This window comes from Rattus norvegicus, chromosome 10 (assembly GCF_036323735.1).
Source record: "Rattus norvegicus strain BN/NHsdMcwi chromosome 10, GRCr8, whole genome shotgun sequence".
Taxonomy (NCBI): Eukaryota; Metazoa; Chordata; class Mammalia; order Rodentia; family Muridae; genus Rattus; species Rattus norvegicus.
The window spans coordinates 34,203,628-34,223,576 of NC_086028.1; the positions used below are offsets into that span (position 1 = coordinate 34,203,628).

The 19,949-nt window shown below is 40.2% G+C and overlaps 2 protein-coding genes across 2 annotated transcripts; both read left to right on the forward strand.

The window, feature by feature from the left end:
* The first annotated feature begins 4,777 nt into the window (after positions 1-4,777).
* Or2y15 (olfactory receptor family 2 subfamily Y member 15) lies at positions 4,778-5,713 on the forward strand. Its single transcript, NM_001000524.1, has one exon. The coding sequence runs from the start codon at positions 4,778-4,780 to the stop codon at positions 5,711-5,713; it is 936 nt and encodes a 311-aa protein (NP_001000524.1).
* A 9,604-nt stretch (positions 5,714-15,317) lies between these two features.
* Positions 15,318-16,247, forward strand: Or2y1c (olfactory receptor family 2 subfamily Y member 1C). The gene has a single exon (NM_001001091.1). The coding sequence runs from the start codon at positions 15,318-15,320 to the stop codon at positions 16,245-16,247; it is 930 nt and encodes a 309-aa protein (NP_001001091.1).
* Positions 16,248-19,949: the final 3,702 nt, after the last annotated feature.

Here is a 19,949-nt window from a genome sequence, read left to right on the forward strand (position 1 = left end):
ACATAAACACATATTTTAACAAAGATGACTACTGACTATTATATTTCAGAAAGCAAACGCATAAATGTCAAAATGCCTTATGTGTGCCAAGGAGATGAGGAATAGTGGATTCAACTTTTAAAAACTTGAGATCAGAAAAATTTAAAAAAAAATCCCAGCTGAGCAGGAGGGTTCAAACCCTCCCAATTATTCAGTTAAGGCAGAAACAATTTTCTAAGTTCCTGAAATGTTCAACTTTCAGAATTTGATATGGAGGCTTTGACTTTTTGAAAAGATCAATTTTTTCTAGACAGTCTATTTTTATACTTCTTTATGTTAATTTTTTCACACTGAGCCACAAAGGTGTGAAGTTATAGCAGAATAATGTTTAAGAAGCTAGGGGGTGGCTGAGATGCAAGAATTAATAATTAGGACCTGTTGCATTGCTTAACCTAATTTTATTTTTTATTGAATAAAAGATGTATACAATATGAAAGGAAATACAAATTGTTAAAGAGTTACTCTATTTGAATATGGACTCCAGAACTTGAAGCTCATTATCTGGGTGTATGGAGAGTAGCCAGTTTGAAAAGATCTGTGTCTATGTATGGGTACCCTAACACCTCTGTCCCATCTGCACCCACATGTTCTGGGCTCACATGGGAAGTCCAGTCCCCAAGCCAGGATGACAAAGGTAAAAATCATCCTGGGTTATGAGATGTATGACAAGGAGCGATGTATGACATCTGTGTTGCACTCATGTAAGGAGTAGCTCACATGAAATGATGCAAAAGGCTCCCAAGAGATTTTCGTTTTGTGATTTCAGAACATGTGTATAATTGAGAAGGCCCCAGTTAGCCAGGTCAAGAAAAGAGTGAAGAAAAACTCTGAGTGACTGAGGTGTCAGGACTGCAGCAAGTTCCTGAGTGGCAGATACATGAGCAGTGGGCACTAGGAACTGATGGCACCAGTCTCAAGATAAATTTAGTGGGACATTTCATTTCACATAAACATAAGTGTTGTGATGGGATAGATCAGAGTGCCTTCTGCAGGACTCTGGGAATTAAAGAGCAGTACATATCCCCCAAAGATGGCTCTTATAAGCAACCACATGCATCAAGATCTTGCTTATACAAGGAAAAGCCAGTAGAGAGGGTGTTGGAAAGTCTTCACCTTCAAAGACTATTGAGAATCTCACTTTGCACACCAGATTGCCAAATAAAAGAACAGATTTCAAGAAATTAGGATACTATCACAGCCTACTTTTTAAGGAATACTGAAACTGCTACAAGAATTCACGCTCACTCCTAAAGAACTGCTAAAAAGTTGGTATGAGGAAGTCCTTTGGAGTCAAGGATCTATCTGGCTTTCATGTACCAGTCACTATTCTAGACACCAAGAAACAAAAGATTGAATGAGATAGGTTAACTTACGGATCTAATTTTCAGAAATGGTAAATATACCCAATTACATTATTCCAGATCTGGTTGCATGAGGCAGAGGGAAAATAAAAGGAGGATTTGGGCCAGAAAGAGGAGAAATGATAGACCAAGGAGTAAACAATATTATTACACCTAGACATGGCAGGAGTAACTGAGGTACATAATGGAGAAGGACACAAAAGGCTGAGGAAATCCACAGAGGTTTCATTGAGCAAGTCCTGGGTTTCAGAATGTGTACAGACGTGCGTGGAAAGGCACCTATGGGAAGAAATGACTTTCAGGTTACCTTCTAAACCAAATAGTCACAAGCTGTGTACCACCATATTTTAATCTAGGCTTAGCTTGCAGTTGATAACACTCCGTAGTTAAGTCAGCACTGATCATTTTAAAAAGCTGTTTTATTGGTTCTACGTGAATTTCATACCATGCACTCCAATCCCACTCATCTCCCCTTCCCCTGTACCCATCTTCCACCCTTACAACCTTTCCCTACCAACAGAGAGAAAAATATCCTATTGTGGAAGCTGTAGTATGTCATGGTGTGCCCCTCTGTATACCCTTTTGTCCACACTTCTTTCCTTGCAAATGTTCATTGCGATGACTCACTATGCCTCTGGCTTCTGCTAGCACAGCTGGTTATTATGTACCTTTTGGTCAATCCATCCCAGGTCCTTTTCATTTTGTACTCTTTGCCTGGGTGACTTGAAAGCTTTTAATTCCATCTCTTCCATTCTGTTTGTGTCCGACTGAAATTCTGAAGCTAAACGGAATTCTGCCTTACATATGTGCTGGCCACTTTATGACCTGCAGCATCTTGTTTTGTTTTGTTGCAATCTGGTAGGATTATGACACCAGTATCTTTCTTTCCGAATATCCATCTCACAAGCTGTCTACGAGTCATTACAAGCATCACTGACAGGGCAGAGACCATAAAGCTCCGTGCTACTAATTGTGCAGGATGAAAGTGTTCTTTCCTACCTCAAGAAAACAAGTATTTCTGGTATTTTTTGGAGCAGGCATGGCACTAGACATGAGATGTACTTACTAATAAGTTTAACATTTGTTGAGAGCCCATTTCCCCTAAGCAGTGAATTGGCAAATTAGTAATTGAAGACTTAAACACCTGACACTTCAACCTTAGCTGTACACAGACTGCTGGTGTAAATAGGATATATATATATATATACATTTTTTATCATTTCAAAGGGTTTCACAGAACTTAATTGCCATCAAAACCCTGTAAAATAGAGGATTTTGTACTTATGCATAAACAGAACAGGTGATAAAGTCCATATGTGTATATGTAGGGAGAGGAGGCAGTTCATATGAGTGTGGGGGGAGGGGTGACCATCACCTTCATAAACACCTGTACTCAACTGTCAGTCATTCAAACCCATCTTAGATGTCCTGGCTACAATATGTGTATATTCCTTTTCTCTCACAATTCACTTTTTGTTTTTATTTCCCTCAGAGGCTTCCAGCATGGCAGTCAAGTACCTTCCTGGGGTCATCATTCCAGCACTAGGTCACTGGTGGTGATGTCCATTAGCGTAGACTCAATGAAGAGGAAAGTGTGTTAATTTGCCAGAATTGCTTGTGTGGAGCATGGGTGAAGGTTCTGTTGGTTACTAATGTCATTTTCTGCTTTCCTATGTGCTATTCAGATTTTAAATCTATGATAAATGCCCACTTATGATTGCTTTTGTCTATACCTTGCTAATATAGTTTATGAAGGTGCATTCACAGTTAATTCTTAAAGGTACAGAACACAGATTTTTATGAAAATGGAGAGTCAAGTTTTTTAATATCTACTAAATGCCATGAATGAAATTAGCATTAAGGTGATGCCTCTTATATACTGTAAGAGAAGACATTAACTTTTTTTACTGGCCATGTTCCTAAGTGCCTAGGAGCTTCTTGGATTGGAAGAAGACAAGGAAGTGTAAAAAATTTTAGTGAGTTCATTAAAGGCATCATTGATGAGGCGGGGACAGGTAAAATCCTTGTGCTGCTAACTGAAAAGCAGTGTGTAAGTGTAGATAGAAACTGTACAAAGAAATTTTGGCTTGAGAGGGGAAGACTGCTCTTCCATGGAAGTTCAAAGGTGGGCTTTGTCAGTGGGCAGAAAGTAGGAACATGTTCCAGGCATGGTGATGCATGGATAGTCACATATGCATCGCAAGGCATTCTGCTTCCCTACAGGACAGATCTTTTCTCTCCTTGGCCCTTCTGACAGAGGTAGCTGAAGCGGTGACTCTTCTGGGAGCGCCGTATGGGTAACGTATGCTCAGCGAATGGGAACAGATAATCACTATGGTCAGGTTCATGACCTTGGCCTGGATAATTCGGATCTTTAGCTATTTGCACAATTCTTCATAAATCAAAGAGATGAACCAAGGAGAATAGAACTTAAGCCATATTTTTATAAAGTTCATTTTATCTATGTGTTTATTTTAGTTTCCTTAAGTGCTGGGGGTAGGATACAGGATCCTACACATGCTAGACAATTCTTTATTAGTAATCTCCACCATGAGTCCCACATTTTCAACAGCATTTTCTAATTATTTGAGAATTTCATACACTGTGCTTTTAACATATTCACCCCTCCCCTAAATCCTTCCATAACCATCTTCTCTACCCTCCTACCCAAATTGTGCTTTCTCCCATCTAGTCTGGTTTGGGTTGCCCAACTAGTGTTGGGATTAGGGCCCAACCTGGTGTGTATTCAACCTACTAGTCTCATTCATTCTCTCTCTCTCTCTCTCTCTCTCTCTCTCTCTCTCTCTCTCTCCCTCCCTCCCTCCCTCCCTCCCTCCCCCCCCTCTCTCTCTCTCTCCCTCCCTCCCTCCCTCTCTCTCTCTCTCTCTCTCCCTCCCTCCCTCCCTCCCTCCCTCCCTCCCTCTCTCTCTCCCTCCCTCCCTCCCTCTCTCTCTCTCTCTCTCTCTCTCTCTCTCTGTGTATGTGTGTGTGTGTGTCTCCCAGCAGATATCATATACCAACATTAGATTTTTAAATGCCATTTCAACGTGATTGCATTTGGATTTTGCATCTTAGTGTTTTCAGGGAAGCAATGTGGAATTTGTCTACTTTCAGAAAAAGAGAAGCATGGGACAGAAAGGATTGAGTTGTTTGGCAAAATCTGGACAGCAAAATTGGAATTCGAACAAGGACCGCAACACCTTAAACCAGCGATCTCTTATCTGAAGAACAAAATAGAAAGAAGAATGGACAGAGAGGATGGAATAGCAAACTAGAAGATAACATGCATCATTTTTCGTGTTTATAGAAAGTGTTTTAACCCACACTCCTTACAGGAAACAGTGAGTAGAGTTTGTTATTTGTGCAAGTGAAAGGCTATGGGAAATTTCAACACCAGTTCACAAGAGAGTTTCATTTTGGTGGGTTTCTCAGATTGGCCTCAACTGCAAGTCTTTCTTTTTGTCATTATTTTGATTTTCTACTCCCTAACGATCTTTGGCAATACTACCATCATCATACTTGCAAGACTAGACTTACGGCTACACAAACCTATGTACTTTTTCCTCTCCCATCTGTCCTTCCTGGACCTCTGCTACACCACCAGCACCGTGCCCCAGCTTCTGATCAACCTTTACGGACTCGACAGGACCATCAGCTACGGAGGATGTGTGGCACAACTCTTCATTTTCCTTGCTCTGGCCTCCACAGAATGTTTGATTTTGGTGGCAATGGCCTTCGACCGCTATGCTGCTGTGTGTCATCCACTCCACTACACCAGCATTATGCACCCCATCCTCTGCAGGGCATTGGCCATCTCCTCCTGGGTGGGAGGCCTTGTGAACTCTCTGATCCAGACAGGGCTTGTGATGGCCATGCGACTCTGTGGCCATCAAATCAATCACTTCTTCTGTGAGATGCCCATATTCCTGAAGTTGGCCTGTGAGGACACAGGAGGAACAGAAGTTAAGATGTTTGTGGCTCGAACAATAGTCTTGGTTTGCCCTGCAGTACTGATACTAGGCTCCTATGTTCACATTGCTAAGGCTGTACTGAAAGTCAAGTCAATGGCTGGGCGCAGAAAGGCTTTTGGGACTTGTGGGTCCCATCTCATGGTGGTTTCTCTCTTTTATGGCTCAGGTATTTATACATATCTTCAACCAGTCCACAAGTATTCTGAAAGCAAGGGAAAGTTTGTTGCCCTCTTTTATACTATTGTTACCCCCATGTTCAATCCTTTGATCTATACCCTGAGGAACAAGGAAGTGAAGGGGGCTCTGTGGAAGATGCTAGGGAGAGGCACAGATTCGGGGTAAGAGGTGAAGAGAAGAGTTCATAACATTTCTGTGGTAGCTCTCATGTCTAGAATCCCACCATTATCTTTCACTGATCATAGCAAACAGCTAAGTAGCTCTCAGGATTTTAGAGCCCTCCTTTGAATACACATACATTGAGATGCTTTAGAGGTCTATGTCTGTGTTCTTCATGTAAAACAGAGTAAGCTGTGACTTATATCACCGTTTTCCACAAGAATGTACTTGGAAAAGTTGTAATGGGCTGTAAATATTTGGACCAATGGCAGGAGATATAATTAAATGTGACATCACTTTTTACCAAGTCAGTGATTCCTAACACAGATAACACTGTGCCTAAACACACAAGTCATTACCACCTACTTCCTAAGTAACTGTGGCACTGGTCATACCCTCCCAACTGCTTAAAGCTATTTCTAACTTTCCTGACATTTTCTACCCTTCTAGTTTCCTGGCTTCTGTTCCCAGGAAAATAAGATCATAATCTGAGATGCTTTACTCAGCATATGGAATTTGGCTTCCAAACACAGAAATATTATAAGGAGGTATTTTTGTTTTAATCCCAGATATGGAGCTGCTTCCGACTGTCTGTAGTAGCTGACTGATTTGCCTCGTGCTCTAACAGAGGTGTGTTTATGCCAGCTGCAGATAGTTTCTGCAATTGTGCGATGTTTGGAATTCTGGGAACTCTTCAGATGGTATATAAATGCCAGAACCCTGAAAAGCAATGTTGGTAGTTGGTGGTCATTGGGATGGGTATGGATGTCGTAGTTTGTGGTTTGTTATGCTCAAAGAAGAAACAAGAAGAAATTAATTTCGGGGATCTCTTCCTTTTCCTCCCCCTGTTTGTTTCTCTACTCTTTTTTTTTTTTGGTTCTTTTTTCCCGGAGCTGGGGACCGAACCCAGGGCCTTGCGCTTCCTAGGTAAGCGCTCTACCACTGAGCTAAATCCCCAGCCCCTTCTCTACTCTTTTTATCTCCCCTTTTTCTTTCTCCTATCTAGCACTAGAGGGTTGAAGGGGGTGAAAAAAGGTTGAGGATGGTGGAAGAAAGAAGAACCCACAAAGTAGCAAAAAATACCAGCTACAGATCTTATATATTAATCCTTCTGAAGAAGCTTTGACAGCCTCATCCCAGTACTCCAAATAGATTCAAGGCACTTACATAACAAAGGAAGAATATTAAATTATTAGAAGGTCATATGGGGATTATATTATCTTTATCTTGGAGATCATTTTGATATTATGTAATTTAACTAATGCATAGGAATTGTGAATACCATTGAGAAAGGAGAGATTTCCTGAGACCACCTCTTGGTTCTTATGTGGGTTCTTTAGCTGTGTAGAGTAAACCAATTCATACAAAGCTGATTGTCAAGAGAAAAGCATACAAGTTTGGTTAGTTTATATATAGATGAAGAACTTTACAGAAGTGTAACTTTCCAAGAAAATGCTGAATCAAGTCATTTTTTTATACTTTTCAGGAAAAGAAGAAATAATTTGTAAAGGACTGGCAAACAAACAAATCTCTGAGTAGTAAATTCTAGAGACTTCATTAGATACATACCTGTAGGTACAGAATCAGCCTTAAGATGAATATTACTTTTGTGGGCTTGTTTATTCAGATTCATTACAACCTTACATGACCAGTCTTGGTGACTAAGTCAAAGTCATCATTATGGCTTCCTGCTTGCAGGAAAAGGCAGACTACATAGGCATGCCTAAAGTTGCATTTTCTCACATAATTTCAGCTTTAATAATTATATGCCAACACTATTTCTATTTTATTTTATATTTTGAAAAAGCCTAGTCTTAAGACCTGTAGTAGTTTTGGAGTATGGCATGATCTTTCAATAGACAGATACAGTATACAATGATCAACTTGGCTGATTGGCATGTCTGTCACCTCAAACATTTATTATTCTTTGTCCTGAAAACAATCATAATCATCTCAACTAGCTGTTTGTAAGTGTACAATTAAATGCTGTCAACCACAGTTATCCAATATGCTGGAAAATTTTAGGAATTATTATTTGTATTAGGACAGGTGAACTCAGCCATTAATTTTCTGGAATCAGATAGTCATTGGGGTATTTAATAGGAGATTATAAAGTCCCATTCATAGTGGGCTATCCATGAAGTGTTTAGATAAGGGACTAGAATGAGAAGTCATGCTGGGAGCAAAGTTGCCGTTTCTGGTAGGGATCGAGATGGGTTACAATGCATGGTCAGCGACATTCCATGCCACAGAGTCTGCCATGTGGAGTTGTACGATTCAGGTCTAGGAACATTCTCTAACTTGTAGGTGAGGATTTCCAATGCCATGTCTAATGGTTTCACCATATAGAGGGCAAATGAATTTTGAAAATCAGTTATGCTCAAGGCCAACCTTTGTAACAATAACTCCTTTTGCTCCTGAAAAATTTGCTATCAAAGACTTAATGACTATTTAAAATCTCTTTCTATTCTTTGAGAGTTCGTATATGAGTATAATGTGTTTGATAAACTCTTCCCTCAATGCCTGCTCTGGCTCCTCCCCTAACTACTTTACTTCTTTCCCTTCCAATTCCATGTGCCTTGGTTTTAAACCCACTGTGTCTACTTACCCCTCTTTATGGTATGTGTACAGCATCATCTGTGAGAGCATGTGCAGACTCTCCAGAAATATATCTTTAAAAAAAACTGACCTTTTTGATCAATTGTCAATACTTCCTCAGCTAGAGGTGGGGCTTCATGAGCCCTCCCCTTCCATGCTGGCACTTTGGCCAATATGATCTTGTTTAGGTTGAGCGTGTGATCTTAGCCAGTCTGACCACATGTGTGCAATAACACTTCCATACCCTGAAAATACTATTTCACTGCAAGTGTCCACTGCCTGTGTCTTTACAATCTTCCTAAATCTTCTCCTGCAATGCTATCTGAGCATTGCGGGGAGATGGACTAATACAAATGTCCCACTTAGGGCTGAGCACTCCAGAGTCCTTAGTCTCGGCATGCTGAATAGCTACGGTTCACTGTAGTTACTGTCATCTAATGCAAAAGGTTTTGTTTTTATTGAAATTGATTTTTTCATACTGTTTTCTGACCATAGTTTCTCTGAAACTCCACCAAGATCCTCCCCACCTCTTCAACCACCCAAATCCACACTCCTCATTTCTTTCTCTTTCTCATTAAAGAATTAAACAAACAAATGAAACAGACAGCACAAGAAACACATTACAAGTACACACACACACACTCACACACACACACACACGCACACACACACACACACACACACACACACACACACAAAATTGACTATTGAGAAATCCTGTGAAAACAAAAAATTGAAAAGGAAGAACCTGATAAGGTTTAAAAAAAAAAAAAGCTCGAACACAGCAGTATGAGTGAAACATCCTCCAAAAATGCCACTGAGTTCACCTGGTTTTGGGCATCAACTGATGGTCATGGGCCTGCCTTAAACATGGTTTGTATACCCAGTGAGGTTCCACTAGAGACAACTAATTTTCCCTATACTGTACTCTTCAGTGATTTTTTAAAAAGTTACTATATAATCTAAATCAAGGTGGAAAAGAAAGCCTTCTTATCTAAACAAAAATATGTATTTGTCTTTGTGGTGCTGAGTCACCTGAGGGATCACATGGTTATCTTTAAAGGTTCATCACTAGAAAACATTGACCAACCTTGATCTTCAAGGGCAGCAACTACTAGAGCTGAAGGCCAATCTTCCCTTTAGAAGGAGAGACAGTCCCTCGTTTATGGTTTTCCTCTTTGCAGAGATGGCAAAGTCTCAAGAAACAAAAAGAAACAAGATTTAGAACTTGTTGAGAGCAGTTTTCTAAGTGTCTTGGTTGTCCATTGGCCCCTTTAAAATCTCCCCTTTTCTGCCCGAGTCTACATTACCACAGAAAATATTGGTTTTAAGATTTATTGTAGATAAAACAGGATAAACATGAGAAAGAATGCATTAACTATTGGACGTGACATACATATTCTGCATTTCATTTCAAGGTTTTCATCAAGGGAATAAATGTTTACACATAGGGGAGAATAAAAATGTTGTCTGAGGAGTCCATTGAAGGAGATGTGCAGTCAAATTCCAAATGAAACAAGGAATTTGGTCTGACTGTGGATTGGACCTGGGCTGAACCAGAGGATCTCAATATGCAGAGTCTCAAGAGTGAGTGAGGTATGTTGTGAGCATGCTGAATAGCGCTGGTTAGCTTGGGTGCAGCATAAAGAATAGCTGGATCTGTAGGACAGGTCTTTGAGAGTCTGCCAACTGCACTTAATTGCCACATTGGGGCACAGAGGTCTCCAAGGACATTCTTGATGAACAGTTTTTTGTCAGGAGGAATACACAATGCCCCCAGGACAGAACTAAGGTGTTCATTCATGCTCTGAGGGTCAGGATATGTGTAGGTAACCTTAAAATCCAGAGGTTCTCTGATAAACTACCAGGTCCAACCTGATCTCTATTGGTTAGGATAAACATTGGCTGCACAGGGGCATATCTCTACTTTGAAGGTTAGTAATGACTTCTCCAGGATGGGAGCCCTGTCCCAAAACCTCTACCCCATAAAAGATATCAGTACACCAAAGAAGTAAGTCTACCTTGAACCTCTCTAGATACAGTATTAAATGTGTCTCACAAGCCAACAGAATCTAGGGAAGTAAATGAAATGGTTCTCTCTCCTGGAGCTCTAGGTGAGTAATGATTGAATGAGATTCTCAGGATTCAGTGTACAATTTTTAATGACAATATTCCACTGGGCAATTGGCACTGGGTCCTACTCTCCACCTTCCTGGTTGGAGCATATAAAACATTAAATGTATGAAAAGGCATGCTTTATTATTGATTGTTTTCATCGGTATCTATTCACTCATCTGAACATGTACAGCATATTAAATTTACAGATTTCAACACTAGGAAGACTTTCTGGAAGATAGACAAGGAGAGGAAACCCAGCCTTAGACTGAGGCACAAAATAAGCAACTTGTCAATTTAGACTTTCATGTGAAAAAGAAAAGGTAGCAGGATTCAAACCATGATTTTGTGGCAGTATACTGACAATGTCATCGTGTTGTTTTGAGTGATTCTCAGTATTGAAGATTACCCTGGAAATGCCTGTGGGACAGTGTGGGATGCTATGGTTCTAGTGAAGGGGACAATACCTGAGTCAGAGAGTTATTGCTCCTGTAGCTGAACATGTGGGGCAGGAGGCTGGTCTGGTACCTGAAGTGGTTTGATAGTAATTTCCTAGCCCAGATACTGAAGACAGAGCATGGTATAATAGAAAGAAATGGATTATAAAATACAGTGCACAGGGAAGTAATCAGAAAAAAATTCCTGAGAATCTCCCACCCACCACTTGCTCAGACAGAAGATTGAATGTTGCAGTTTGAATAGTGTTCTACTGCAGGTGGGCAATATTAAATTAGTGGACTGGCATGAAACATATAATAACATGTGCTGTTTGCAAAGAATTTCAAACATGTATCCTGACCAGTAACTATGGAGATTGTGTAGAGATACACTGGCCCATGCACAAAGTCATACACACAAACACACAGGAAGCTGAACACAGATAACCACTGACCTTATTGTAGCCAAAATCAAGTATTGTCAAGACGTAAATGTCAAGAGTGCTTTGCGTGACCCAAAGAGATTTGGTACAGATAACAAACTTTTAAACCTACAAAACAAAGATCAGGGCTGGAAAGTAGTGTCCAACATCGAAGTGTATCAGCCAATGACTGCAGGGTGCCTTTACAGTTTTCTGATCAAATCTTCAGCTCTAAGTGTCCAGGCATCATTCCACGTAAAGGGGAGTCCCTTCCATTCACAGCATCGTACTTATAGATCAGTTCATTCTTTTTACAGTTCTGCTCACACTAAGCCACAATCTGCCATCTTGGAAATGTCATTAGTTGGTTGAGTTTGGACCTTTTAAGAACAAAGCAAAGGGTGCACAGTCTGTGTACTGCTTTTAAAGAATTTACACACTTGTTATCTAATCTAAAAACTCTATTTAAATCACCTGCTCAACATGTAGGATGTTTATGTGCTTTATCAAACTTGCTGTCCTTTAGTCTGTTATCAGAGCTTTAAAGCAACCTTCCACTAAGGACTTAATACTCTGCATTCTGTCTCATGTCAGGCATCCTATTTGTTTACAGATTCAGTTGCAGGAAGGTAGTGGATGAATGGAATAGAAACAGAAGCCATCATGAGTGGTTATATGTCAGATAAACATCATTCTCTTCTTCCCTGGAATACAATATTTAAGCAATATGAAGTGAAATCGAAATTTTAAGTTGTCAGCTTCACTAGAGTTCATGTCACTATTTTCTTTGATATTCAGTCTTTGACCGAATAAAATCTGTTATTTGTGTCTTCCACACCTCTTATCCACAGACACTGGACTGCCACAGGGAAGCTCAGTGCTGCCCAGTCCCTGAGTTAGTGCAAGCACAATCCAATCTTCGCCTGGGCTATGAGATATGGAACTTCCAATGATGGGAAGGACTCATCAGTTCATGTATAAAGAAATTTGAATTTAATTTTGAAAGGTAGAAAAGGCTCCCAGGATATTTTATTTTGTGATTCCCCAGTATAGATACAATGAGCCTGACTTCCACATCCAAGCCCCAGAAAGAGTAGAGAAAAGCTCTGTGACGTAGAGGAAGTTATCATTTCTGCAGCAAGTGATACCTAAATAATAGGTACACAGGGAGAGGGAGGTAAGCTTTACTGGACGCAGCCCAGACCAGTCACTAGCATCAGTTTCAGATGTGACTTAGAATTTCACTTCAGACAGCATGGCTGTTGTTGTGAAGATCGAACTATTCTGTAGAGTCATGGGGATTAGAACCTCAGATCCTTTCTCACAAACAGAAGCAGGACTGAGTCTTGGTGAGGCTGAGGAAAGTCAGTACAGTGGAACAGAGATGAAGAAATGTTAAGCTACAGTGAGCATGGTGTTGAGACTCTCACTGCACACTAGAGTTCAAACTCAAGACCAGATTCCAAGTAAACAGGGGTATGTCTACACCCAACTGTCTACACAAGACAGACACAATGGCAGTGCTTCATGCCTAGGGACCCATTCAAATGTGGAAACAGTCTATCCCTGTCAGCTCAGGGGTATATCAAGCACTCTCATGCATTGGTCATTACTCTAGGTAATTAAGTCTTAAATAGGTCAATTTCATAATCTGATTTTGTCAGGGAGACTATAAAAACTTGCGTTTTTTCATAGCTATATTTATAAGAAAATGGAAGACTAAAGATATAATTATCCTGAAGATAGTTGGCACGATATATCAATGAGTCAAAGAGAGAAATTCTTATGAAGAATCTAGCTCAGAGCTTTATTCAGCAAGTTTGGTTTGAGAACCTGAACATGAAGAAGACATTACCTTTGGGTTTCTTCCCAACTAAGGGTATTATTTTTAAGTTCTGGACCAACATTTTATCAAATCTTAGCTTGCATTTGTTAAAGTCCATTAGTCAAGTGGACACTACATATTCACACGGACTCTTTGAACACTACTCCAGGGTCACGTTCTGGTGTCTACTTATAACATAAATGATTGTTGAACGGTCCTCTTAGTTCTATCTTTGTCCAGCTGAGGTTTTAAACCTCAGGTCAACTTTGCCTGTTCAGTGTTGTTTCATAGGCTGTGGAAGCTGCTTAATGTCTGTAGCTCTTGGTTACATTGTGTTAAAGGCTTTGGGGATCAGATTTCCAGGAATTTTCATATAATAATTCTTTGATATTTATTGAATTGTAAGTATGTTAAGAGTGTCTATATGATAGTATAAATATAATTGAGATTAGTGTGTACAGCATGAGTAACCAGGATCTAGCATACCATAAACGAGAACAAGACATTGCTAATTCATTATTATTGCATAGTAAATATGTCTGAGATATTCATGTGTTTCCTTCACAATACCAGGATATGGAACACATTCATTAATTCACCCAGAAATGTTTCTTGAGAGACTTTTATTCCTCCACTGTGCACTGTGATCAGCTGAGTAAATTCAGCAGATCCAGTTGGGTGGTCTTTAAAAAACATTGGTAGGACACACAAGTATTAAAAGTGCATACAACACATCTCTCAAAATTTAAAAATGCATCACAGCACTTAGTCCCAATTAAATCTATCTTGCTTGTGTTGATTAGAGAAGCATATATACTAACACTTTATGTTTATAATTTACATGTTCTCCATTGTTTTCCAAAAGGGCTGTAGTGTGGTACTCCAGTGCATACCTTGCAGCATGGAACCAGCATGGTGCCATTAGTATATAGATTCTAATATAGATTTAATGAAAAGGCATTGTATAAACTTGGCAGAAGTTCTCATACTAAGCAGAGGTGAGACTTCTGTCAACACTGATTTCTTTCTTTGTGAGGAACTTTTTCATATACTTTTACTATTTTGTCACAAGAACTATTAAACCTTAATGACAAGGAATTTTATGAGTATCCCATTGCTATAATTCATCAAAGTGTGTTCATGGATAATAATATTTCGTGAGACTATATTGAAGAGAAAAATCAGCTATTTCACAAAAAACAAAATAATTTATATCTTCTACATGCTCTGGATGAAAGTAACAGTAACATAGCACTTGTCAATATTATTAAGATTACCATGCTATAAGGGATGACAAGTCTTTTTAAACTCACTGTGTTGTATTGTGCCAGAAACTCGGAGCTTTTGAAGAATAAAGAGATGAGAAAGATTTTCATTAACTGTAACAAATTTTAGAGAATATTGATGCAAGGAACTTTAGATTTGAGAAATAAGAACAACTCCTCCTGGATACTCCAAAGGTGGGTTGATAAGTTGATTGAAGATGTGCCATAAATCGGAAGAGCAATGACTCGTGAAGAGAAACAAATTTATGAGTAATTTTCCCTTGAAATTACAGAACTCCACTCTTCTTAATCTTTTAAGTCAAGTGGCTCTGGTGTGAGAAGGTTTTGCAGATTGGTGTAAAAACAACATACAGCAAGAAGAAGGCCATAGATGTGTAGAAGGGGACAAACATGTCATCTCTGTCTGCTTAGCCCTGGGACTTAATAGACAGGAACACTGTACCTGGTAGAGAAGCAAAGAGAAGACCACAGAATTGTATTGCATTTTTGCATGTTCAATTTTCATTTATTTTGCTTGACTTTTGAAGTGCTTGGAACCAAAGCGAAACACCATATTGGCAAGACAAACACCAGCCCTTCATTTTTTCTTAAATGCTATTTCCAAGTTAGTGCACTTGGATACAAATATCTGTTCTGTTTGCAAGGCAAGATATCACCTCTACTTTCACAAAAGGAAGCATCAGATTCAAGGAATTGACAAACGTGACTAGAGTTCTGGAAAACACAGGCAGTAGGGCTAACGTTCAAACAAATGCCATATCATTCTAATCCACTGATCTCTATAATAACGGGAGAAAGACTATTCAACAGATGTAACTGAGCAGCAACATGGAAATCAAAGTACCTGGTTTAGGGAATGTTGTATAAATTCCTGATCTTCATAGTGCACACTAAGTTACCCATTGCTGTTTGTGCACATAAAAGGCTATGGACAGTTTCAATGCCACTTTAGAAGAGAGATTCATTTTGGTGGGCTTTTCAGATTGGCCTCAGCTGGAACTCATCCTTTTTGTTTTTATTTCAATTGTCTACTCCCTAACTTTCTTTGGTAACACCACCATCATTGCTCTCTCCCGAATGGACCTTCGATTGCACACCCCTATGTACTTCTTCCTCTCACACCTCTCCTTCCTGGACCTCTGCTTCACAACCAGCACTGTGCCCCAGCTCCTGATCAACCTTCATGGAATTGACAGGACCATCAGCTATGGAGGGTGTGTGGCCCAGCTTTTCATATATCTTGCTCTGGGATCCACTGAGTGTGTGCTCCTGGTGGTGATGGCTTTTGATCGCTATGCTGCTGTGTGTCGTCCACTGCACTACACGACCATCATGCACCCTGTTCTCTGCCAGGCATTGGCCATTGCTTCCTGGGTAGGAGGCTTCTTGAACTCTCTGATTCAAACAGGACTCATGATGACCATGCCTCTCTGTGGACGCCGACTGAATCATTTCTTCTGTGAGATGCCTGTGTTCCTCAAGTTGGCCTGCAAGGACACAGGAGACACAGAGGCTAAGATGTTTGTAGCCAGAGCCATAATCTTGGTCTTCCCTGCAACATTAATTCTTGCCTCCTATGGACACATTGCTAGAGCAGTACTAAAGGTAAAGTCAATGGCTGGACGCAGAAAGGCTTTTGGGACATGTGGGTCTCACCTTCTAGTGATTTCTCTGTTTTATGGCTCAGCCATTTACACATACTTGCAACCCAAGAGCACGTATTCTGAGAGCAAGGGGAAGTTTGTTGCCCTTTTTTATACTATTGTCACCCCCATGCTCAACCCTCTGATCTATACCCTGAGGAACAAGGATGTGAAGGGGGCTCTATGGAAGGTGCTAGGTAGAGGCACAGACTAGGAGTCAGAGAAAAAAGCAGGACCATTACAACTTTCTGTGATAACACTCATATCCTTAAGTCTACCCTTTTATACAAATAAAGAAGTAACCTGCAGTAAGTCTCAGAATTTTGTTGTTTTCATCATTGGGAACTTGAAATCAAGATCTTTTTAACTTTTTTCTCTGTTAATGTCTAAGCTCCTTACAAGTAAAAAGTAAAAGTTGACTCATCTCAAACATTGCACAAGAAAGTTTGAGAAGATGAGGTATTCTCACCACATTCAGAAAATAACAGGGATTTCGGAGGTGAGTGAAGAGTTAATTGATTGTCACATCCCTTTTCCAAAGCCAGTGACTCCCAAATGTATGTCACCTAGATGACACTTTGCCCATAAGCATAGAACGTTGCTCACCACATTGTTTCCTAATTAGCTCAGCATCCTCTCATTCCTTTGGATTTGGGTTCTCAGGTCGCCTCTGTCTTTCAAGTCTTTTAGTTCCTGTTACTACAGAAATAAAAGGGGACTGTGGATATAACTAGGTCCTTGAACCTGTAGAGTTTTAAATATGATATCATTACACTTAAACAAAATACAAAATCTGTAAAACAGCACCAAATAAAAGCATCAAAAGCTACACAGATGGACTACTGTTTTGTTTATTACTATGGCGAAGATACTTTTATTGATGAGAGAAGAAACTAATTTCTTTCTCAGCCCATTTATCCTTTGAGTAGAGGAAACCTACTGATTTGTTGTAGTTAATTTTATATTCAGCCACTTTGGTGAAGTTATCAGCTGTAGGAGTTCTCTCATGGATTTTTGGGTCAATTATGTATACTATCATATCATCCACAAATATGATATCTTCACTTCCTCCTTTCCAATTTGCGTTGCTTTGATTGATGTTTGTCACCTAATTAGTCTGAATACCATATTGAATAGGTGGGGGTGGGGGAGGAGAGTGGGCAGCCTTGTCTTCTCCCTGACTTTAGTGGGATTGCTCCAAAGTACTCTTCATTTAGGTTGATGTTGGCTAATAGTTTGCTGTATATTGCTTTTTCTATGTTTACATATGGGCCTTAAATACCTCTCTTTACAATGCTTTTTACATGCATGGGTGTTGAATTTTGTCAAGTGCTTTCTCAGCTTCTCATGAGATGATCATGTGGGGGTTTTTTAGTTTTTTTATATAGTAGATTTTGTTGATTCTTTCTATAATTCTCTTTGTTTCTGATTGATTGATTTCAACGCAGAGTTTGACTATTTCCTGCAATCTACTCCACTTACGTGTATTTGCTTCTTTTTGTTCTAGAGCTTTCAGACATGCTGTTAAGCTTCTAGTCTATGCTCTCTCCAATTTCTTTATGGAAGTACTCAGAGCTATGAGTTTTCCTCTGAGCATTGCTTCTGTAGTGTCCAATAAGTTTGGGTATATTGTGCCTTCATTTTCATTAAATTTTTAAAAATCTGACCCGCGGATCCCGGCCCGCAGCAGCTCTCTGCTCCCAGACCCGGTGAGAGAGAGACCCAACCGCCTGGTCAGGTGGGCACTCCTGAGGCTGCAGAGCGGAAGTGACCACCAACACTGCTCACCCCTGCCCACATCCCTGGCCCAAGAGGAAACTGTATAAGGCCTCTGGGCTCCCGTGGGGGAGGGCCCAGGAGCGGCAGGACCCCTGCCAGAGACACCACCGGACCCTGAAGGAAACAGACCGGATAAACAGTTCTCTGCACCCAAATCCCGTGGGAGGGAGAGATAAACCTTCAGAGAGGCAGACAAGCCTGGGAAACCAAAAGAGACTGCTCCCTGCACACACATCTCGGATGCCAGAGGAAAAAGCCAAAGACCATCTGGAACCCTGGTGCACTGAAGCTCCCGGAAGGGGCGGCACAGGTCTTCCTGGTTGCTGCCGCTGCAGAGAGCCCCTGGGCAGCACCCCACGAGCAAACCTGAGCCTCGGGACCACAGGTAAGACCAAATTTTCTGCTGCAAGAAAGCTGCCTGGTGAACTCAAGACACAGGCCCACAGGAACAGCTGAAGACCTGTAGAGAGGAAAAACTACACGCCCGAAAGCAGAACACTCTGTCCCCATAACTGACTGAAAGAGAGGAAAACAGGTCTACAGCACTCCTGACACACAGGCTTATAGGACAGTGTAGCCACTGTCAGAAATAGCAGAACAAAGTAACACTAGAGATAATCTGATGGCGAGAGGCAAGCGCAGGAACCCAAGCAACAGAAACCAAGACTACATGGCATCATCGGAGCCCAATTCTCCCACCAAAACAAACATGGAATATCCAAACACACCAGAAAAGCAAGATCTAGTTTCAAAATCATATTTGATCATGATGCTGGAGGACTTCAAGAAAGACATGAACACACTTAGGGAAGCACAGGAAAACATTAATAAACAAGTAAAAGCCTACAGAGAGGAATCGCAAAAATGCCTGAAAGAATTCCAGGAAAACACAATCAAACAGTTGAAGGAATTAAAAATGGAAATAGAAGCAATCAAGAAAGAACACATGGAAACAACCCTGGATATAGAAAACCAAAAGAAGAGACAAGGAGCTGTAGATACAAGCTTCACCAACAGAATACAAGAGATGGAAGAGAGAATCTCAGGAGCAGAAGATTCCATAGAAATCATTGACTCAACTGTCAAAGATAATGTAAAGCAGAAAAAGCTACTGGTCCAAAACATACAGGAAATCCAGGACTCAATGAGAAGATCAAACCTAAGGATAATAGGTATAGAAGAGAGTGAAGACTCCCAGCTCAAAGGACCAGTAAATATCTTCAACAAAATCATAGAAGAAAACTTCTCTAACCTAAAAAAAGAGATACCCATAGACATACAAGAAGCCTACAGAACTCCAAATAGATTGGACCAGAAAAGAAACACCTCCCGTCACATAATTGTCAAAACACCAAACGCACAAAATAAAGAAAGAATATTAAAAGCAGTAAGGGAAAAAGGTCAAGTAACATATAAAGGGAGACCTATCAGAATCACACCAGACTTCTCGCCAGAAACTATGAAGGCCAGAAGATCCTGGACTGATGTCATACAGACCCTAAGAGAACACAAATGCCAGCCCAGGTTACTGTATCCAGCAAAACTCTCAATTAACATTGATGGAGAAACCAAGATATTCCATGACAAAACCAAATTTACACAATATCTTTCTACAAATCCAGCACTACAAAGGATAATAAATGGTAAAGCCCAACATAAGGAGGCAAGCTATACCCTAGAAGAAGCAAGAAACTAATCGTCTTGGCAACAAAACAAAGAGAATGAAAGCACACAAACATAACCTCACATCCAAATATGAATATAAAGGGAAACAATAATCACTATTCCTTAATATCTCTCAATATCAATGGCCTCAACTCCCCAATAAAAAGGCATAGATTAACAAACTGGATACGCAACGAGGACCCTGCATTCTGCTGCCTACAGGAAACACACCTCAGAGACAAAGACAGACACTACCTCAGAGTGAAAGGCTGGAAAACAACTTTCCAAGCAAATGGTCAGAAGAAGCAAGCTGGAGTAGCCATTCTAATATCAAATAAAATCAATTTCCAACTAAAAGTCATCAAAAAAGATAAGGAAGGACACTTCATATTCATCAAAGGAAAAATACACCAAGATGAACTCTCAATCCTAAATATCTATGCCCCAAATACAAGGGCACCTACATACGTAA